The 7693-nt window shown below is 37.2% G+C and overlaps 1 protein-coding gene across 1 annotated transcript in view; it reads left to right on the plus strand.

Moving 5' to 3' along the window:
* Positions 1-7693, plus strand: part of LOC115219919 — a 190600-nt gene that overhangs the window by 174289 nt on the left and 8618 nt on the right. Inside the window, exon 19 of the mRNA XM_029790226.2 lies at positions 3348-3372. Within this exon, the coding sequence (XP_029646086.1) occupies positions 3348-3372 (25 nt within the window). The remainder of the gene's footprint in view (positions 1-3347; positions 3373-7693) is intronic.

The following is a 7693-nucleotide window of genomic DNA, read 5'->3' on the forward strand; positions in this document are numbered from 1 at the left end:
ATCTATATGTGTTGATCTCGGCAGAATTTGAACTCAGAACTTAGAGCTGGACGAAATACCACCAAGCATTTTGCTTGGCATGCTAACAATTTTGCCAGCTCATTGCCTCAGTAGTTATAAAGTATATTAATATATATTTTACTTAATGAAAGCATTATCTGATATAAGACCCAGTATGTTGTGTAGAGTGGATAGATATGTTTATTATATCAAATGCTAACAGTCTACTCTAGATTGGGTTGTTTGTGACTGTATGTACACTACAGTTTGAATGTAACCAAAAAAGCACACACACACACAGGTTCACACATATACATGCATACATCTTATATAGTTCTATGTACACATGCACAAAGATTACAGAATAACTATAATTTAAATATCTGAGTTTATTTGTAGAGGAGTTATCTTTTATGTTATAAATTTTAAAAAATGTGTTTTTGAAGTAGGTGTAGTTTACATTTGAAATTCTTTCATATTCATGTATATATACACTCACACACCATTTACATTTGTCTATACATGTATGTGTGTGTGTGTATATACATATATACATACATACATACACACACACACACACACACACACACACACACACACATATATATATATATATATATATATATATATATAGGACATTTGAGTGATTGAAAGTTACCTGTAATCACCACTAAGCCAAAAGGTGTCCACTGAATACATCACCTCACGTAGATCACCGAGTTCATGTCAGTCAACAGTGTTAATCTATCTTTAGGCTATTGATTATGTCTGGAAATTATAGCCACAAGCAGTAAGTAAAATGAAATGAATCAGACATCAATTGATTTTTCTGTCGCATGTCTATCATTACAAGCATATCACCATGTTACAACAAGCCAAGGAATGCTAGAAATAAATCCAATCACCCTCAAATCACGGCTGTACCATCTTTAATATGGTCAGGGTGTATTTAGACAATGCAGTCCTACTGAGTTTGAGTCCCAGACTGGGCTGTGTGTTGTGTTATTTCACACTTCTCCAGTTCACTCAGCTGTAGAAATGAGTTGCAACATCACTGGTGCCAAGCTGTACGGGCCTTTGCCATTCCCTTGGATTACACTGGTGGCGTGGACTTGTCTGGACTTGTGCCTCAGAGCGGAACTTTCTAGGTGCAATCTCATGGTCATTCATGAGTGAAGGGGGTCTTTACTCGATGCTATATCTTATTTCTCCCACCTACCTCTATTATCCTTCGCACTTATTACACATATCTCTAACCTCAATCTGCTTCTAATTCATATTTGAATTTTTTCCATGGCGTGGCATGTTGGGACATGCCAGCAGATGGTTCTTAAATCATTTAACAATAATTGGCACTATCTTCACCTTCTTCATTTTTCCTAGCCAGGCTATTTCATTCTTAAGATGGTTGTATTTATCTATTTTTTGCCTTCCTTCTTGACTATTCGTGAGTCAAAGGGGCATGCAACATAAACTATATAGCACATGTGGTACCTCTTGTCAACCACCACTAGATCTGGTCTGTTATGCTCTAGCACCTGATCTATTTGGATTGGGAAATACCAGTGGATTTTACTAGTCTCCAACTCTGCCACTCTCCCTGGTTTGTGCTCATACTATATCTTGCTTTTCTCTAATCCCCACTTTTCGCACAGTTTCCGGTGTAGCACTTTTGCAACCTGATCATGTCATCACAACCTGTAGTGGTTTTGGGCAAGTCTAGGGCATTCGTGTGTGATATGGCAATAGTTTCATCCACTCTATTACAGATACAGCACAGCAGAGACACTTGTTCATTCCAAAGGTTAACCCTCCAGTTCGTAGCCAAACCTTGGTCTTGCACTGCCAGTATAGTGCTCTCGGTCTCTTTTTTTAGGGTTCCTTTCTTCAGCCAATCCCACCTATTTTTTCCAGTAACTTCTCTTGTGACTACATGGAATCAATTGTGTAGTCCCTTGTTGCATAATTCTTCTTCGTGTCCTATTTGTACTTCTTCCTTCATTTTTCTTTTTTTCTCTACTTTCAATACTCCCTTGTTCCTAACTGTCACTAGCAGGGTTTCCTTACTTTAGGCTAGGTATTTCATTAAACTCTTGAGTTCAATATGTATACAGTCTCCCACACCTATCAGTCCTCTTCTTCCATTTGCTCTCTATATGTATTGGTGATCAGTGCCTTCATGTGGATGATGAGCTCCATGCATCATTAGGAGCTTTCTTGACGTCCTGTCCATTTCCTTTAGCTCCTCCTCTGTCCACTTAAGGATTCTAGTGCCATACCTTTTACACATCATCAACCATTCAAGTGTGGGGGCACGTGGCTCAGTGGTTAGGATGTTGAACTCATGATCATAAGGTTGTGGTTTCGATTCCTGGACTGGGCGATGCATTGTGTTCTTGAGCAAAACACTTCATTTCACGTTACTCCAGTCCACTCAGTTGACAAAAATGAGTAATCCTGCAACGGAGACTGCACGCAAGTTTATTGTCGAAATTATGTTTCTGGTATTCAGCTTTGAAGCCAATATTTTTCTCACTCACTGCAGGTAAACCTCTTTTTGTCTTTTCCTTCATGTCGTTATATATAATTCCATCTGCCTCAAGTATTCCCAGGTATTTATAGCTGGATTGAGGTTGAATTGCCTTCATCATCTCACCACTTGGCAACCATATGCCTTCTGTCCTGACAAGCTTTCCCCATCTCATCGTCGTCATAATTATTATTATTATTGAGGTGGCGAGCTGGCAGAATTGTTCGCATGTCAGGCAAAATTTCACAGTATTTCGTCCATCTTTATGTTCTGAGTTCAAATTCTGCCGAGGTTGACATTGCCTTTTTGGGACAATAAGATAAGTATCAGTTGAACACTGGGGTCAATCTAATTGGCTTACCCCCTCCCCCGAAACTGCTGGCCTTGTGTTTTGAAATCATTATCATTATTATTGTGTTTTCTCTTACTCTTGTTGTTTCCTTCCATTCCTGTTTTTGACTCTTCTGCTCCACCACCTTGTTCTTCTTCACCACCTTAAGTTCTCGATCACCTTTTTTTCCCCCCCTTCTTTTATGAAATAATAGCGCTTGAAGCAAGAATGAAGTTTTTATTTTTTTTTTAAGAATGCACTTATATAAACCCAAGAATGCTTTCGGTTCCATTCATCTTGAATGTTCTGTCAAGAAATGAAAAGTTATTATATCATACACATCTCTTTGCTATTTGCCATTAGGAAACTTTCACAGAATAGATGGGGCTGATGGAGTAGTGAGAGACAGACTGGTGAAATCTTTGTGAAACATTCAATACAAACATTTTGTCAAACTGTTAACATTATTATTTCTTTGTATTCCAGGCAAAAATAATTCTTTGTGCGATTGGTGAGTATTTATAACTATTACTTAAAAACATTTATGGACTTTGCTTAATGTTTGCTTTCTTTAGCCATTTTTTAAACTTTAGTTCATTTCTTTGCTTTTTTCATGGCTTTTCAGTTTTGTATTTTTTATTTTGTAATTTTTTTTTGTCTTTATTTATCTGTTTTCTATTATATCTTTAGTCTTATTTGCTATTATATTCTTTGGAGTTGAATTTATTCGTCATATCTTGCTACACATGGAATATACCTCATTGAAAGACAAGCTGTTGTGTAGTTAAGCCTTTCCCTTGGATAACATTCGTGGCATGAAGAGGGGAGGCTGGTATGCATGGCCGACTGCTTATCCTCCATAAACAACCTTGTCTGGACTTGTGCCATGGAAGGGAACATTCTAAGTGCAGTACCATGTAGTTAAGTCACAAAATTGATGGCTTGGTAATCAATTTTAGTTCATGCTTTGTCCTAACACCTCCACAAATACTTTCTACCTACACTTTTAACCTGAATGGAGCCAACAGAAAGGCTTCTATATAGTCGTCTGATTTGCTAGAAATAACTACCAAACTTTTGCCAAAACACAGAAAATATAGTCCTAGATACACCAGATGATGGGATGGTCTTTGCTGGAATGCTCTTGATCATGGTTAAAAAAAATTAATGTTCCTTCTCGAGCCATGCCAGGCTCATAAGGGCTGGTTTCCCGGTTTCAGTGGTGTAGAAATTCCCCACCTGGATGGGACGCCAATCCGTTGCAGGATTACTCATTTTTGTCAGCTGAGTGGACTGGAGTAACGTGAAATGAAGTGTTTTGCTCAAGAACACAATGCATCGCCCAGTCCAGGAATCAAAACCACAACCTTATGATCATGAGTTCGACATCCTAACCACTGAGCCACGTGCCCCCACACTTGAATGGTTGATGATGTGTAAAAGGAATTTAACCATAAAATGACTGTGCTAACAATTCTTGCTAGTATTTCTGACCTTCCAAGAAAAATACTAGTTATAATGTACAATCCATCAGGTTTTTAGAACATGATGAAGTCTAATAAGAATATAATGTACTGGGTTTTTAATTGCTTTTTCAAAGTCTGGAGTAGCTGTGTGGTAAGAAGCTTGCTTCCCATCCATATGGTTCTGGGTTCAGTCCCACTGTGTGGCACCTTGGGCAAGTGTCTTCTACTATAGCTTCAGGCTGACCAAAGCCATGTGAGGTGATTTGGTAGACAGAAACTGAAAGAAGCCCTTCGTATACATTATATATATATATATATATATATATAAAACATTATTGGTGAATTGAAGAAATGGAGCTGAACGCAGATTGAACAGAAATCGTTTTATTTCATTCTACACGTGTTTCGAAAGCACAAATTACCAAAATCCGATTGAATAATGGGACCATATTGTGTCTTTCTCTTCTGAAATAGCCTTTAAGATATCTACGATAACCACTGCAAGGGGAATTACTCTGTAAGACAAACGGGGTGGTTTTTTCACAGCGGGGGTTTCCTTGACAAGGCAGGCTTAATGAACACACACACATAAAACATAATATATATATATTTTTTTAAAAAAATTTTTTTCTTTCTGCCACCCAACGGTTATCACGGCAGTAGCCACTGACAGCCGAACGATCAAACGCACACACGTACACAAAAAATGTTTTCTACCCCTACGCCAACACACACATATATAGAACAGTATACACACACACACGTCTCAAGTAAGTAGATTTTCTCGCCCCTCATAAAACATCCAATATTCCTTAAATAGTCAGAACTTTATCTCGGTCACAAAGAAATCTATACACCCTCACCCACATGATGACCGATGCCTGACCCGTGAATTCTTCAGCCACCGGTTCTCAACATACAATGATAAACAGTTTCGCCATGGGCTCTTAGGAGCACAGTTCGATTTGTTTTTTGCTCCGCCTCTGTTCTGTTTTTGTTTTCCAACGGATTTCCTTTTTCTTCCTGAAGAGAAAGACACAATATGGTCCCATTATTCAATCGGATTTTGGTAATTTGTGCCTTTCGAAACACGTGTAGAATGAAATAAAACGATTTCTGTTCAATCTGCGTTCAGCTCCATTTCTTCAATTCACCATAATGTTTTAATTCAATTTCCGCACCAACGCACGGTTGCAACGCCAGATGGTTGTACCTCCAACCGTGCTGTTTTACTGCTGTGATTTTTGCTACTAAGGTATCGGTAAACTTTTGATTAATCTACTACAAGATTATTCATCTTTCTATTTCACATAATATATATATATATATATATATATAAATAGATGGTGTAGGGCAAGTGTCGTCTACTATAGCCTCAGGCTGACCAAAGCCATGTGAGGTGATTTGGTAGACAGAAACTGAAAGAAGCCCTTCGTATACATTATATATATTTATAAATAGATGTGTGTATTTTTCTCTTGTTAACAATTAACACGGAAAAAATAGATTAATAGTTACTGTGGTAGCAAAAAATCACGCAAATAAAAAGAGAAGATTACATTGTTTTACACCATTTTAATCCTTTGGCATAATATCAGTGATATCTTCGAAACATGTGTCGGAAGTAAAAGAATTTGAATAACACCTGCGTTTAACTCCATTTATATGTATATATGTATGTGTGTATCTGTGTTTGTCCCTCCACTATTGCTTGACTACCAATGTTGGTATGTTTATGTCCTGTAACTTAGTGGTTCAGCGAAAGACACTGATAAAGTATGCAGTAGGCTTACGAAGAATAAGTCCTGGAGTTGATTTGTTCGGCTAAAGGCAGTACTCCAGCATGGCCGCAGTCAAATGACTGAAACAAGTAAAAGAATAAAAGAACAAACGAATAAAAGAATAGTAGTTTGAGCTTCATTCATGCAAGCCCATGAACAACCAGACAGCTTTGACCAGGTTGTTGATTTAGCAATTCTTTCATTAACTGGCACGATGTCAGTTATGACAATGAAGCTTCCAGTTGCTCTGATTAACTGAACAGCCTGCTTGTGAAATTATTGTGCATGTGGCTGAGCACTTCATAGACATACATACTCTTAATGTAGTTCTCAGGGAGATTCAGCATGACACAAGATGTGACAAGGCTGGCCCTTCAAAATACAGGTACTACTTATTTTTGCCAGCTAAGTGGACTGGAGCAATGTTAAATAAAAAGTGTCTTGCTCAAGGACGTTTACACACCGCTAGGAATTGAACTCGTGACCTTACGATTGTAAGCTGAATACTTCTAATCACTAAGCCATGCACCTTCATACTTTTGAAAACTACTCTTCTGTTAAAGCAGTGATTTGATGGTGGAGATAATAATCATGGATTTCTGCTGCATGGAAAACAAGTAGTAAGGTGTTCATTAGCATACATAGCATAATGAGCCTATAAATTTTAATTGAATATAAATATATGCATAATGAGAAAGCTCAATTGTTAATGACTGAACTTTGGTCAAAAAAGCTGGTGAATATGCTAGAAGTGATTTTTCAAATGGCAGTATCTGGAGTTAATGGTTGTAAACCATTTTATCATGATCATCATCATTGTTGTTGTCGTCGTCGTCGTTGTCATCATCATCATCATCATCACTAATAAATACAACAACAACAGTAACTTTAGTAACAAGGTAGATGATAGGGCATTAGGCTGCTTTAAGGGATTCAGTAAAGCAGCTTTTATATAGTTGTCTGACCTGCTAAATATAGCAGCCAATTCTTCCTCCAAACACAACTTGCAGATTTAAAAATGGGTGACCGCCACCCTCTCTGTAGAGCATCGAAAAAAAAAAAGGCCACTAATGATGATGATGATGAAGAATATATATATATATATATATATATATATAATATATATATATATATATATATATATATATATATATATATATATATATATATAAAATACAAAATAGAACAAGAACGCAAAACATCCGGACAGTTAGGTGATACAAAAACGGGACAACAAAACATCCAGATAAACCATACAAAGAAAACAAGGACGGGTCATTTGAAGTTTTCTTTCCTTAGTCAAGTACCAGGTTATCTTCGCAATTTCGGTTGATTATACTTGAGATTGCTCCAATCTGGCCAGCCCCAAGGAAAAACTAAGCTAAGAGCATTAGATTCCTTGGTAGAAAGCAGTGAATGTATAAAAAAACAAGGACAGAAAAAAACGGACAATGTTATACAAATACAATAAAAATAATAACAGGACATAACAACAGGTGTCTTTTGACTAAGGATGAATTAAATTAAGCTGGCGTGTGTGGAAATGAAGCCTTACAGCAAGGATACAAGATTTCACAAACACAGG

This window comes from Octopus sinensis, linkage group LG15, assembly GCF_006345805.1.
Source record: "Octopus sinensis linkage group LG15, ASM634580v1, whole genome shotgun sequence".
Classification (NCBI taxonomy): domain Eukaryota; kingdom Metazoa; phylum Mollusca; class Cephalopoda; order Octopoda; family Octopodidae; genus Octopus; species Octopus sinensis.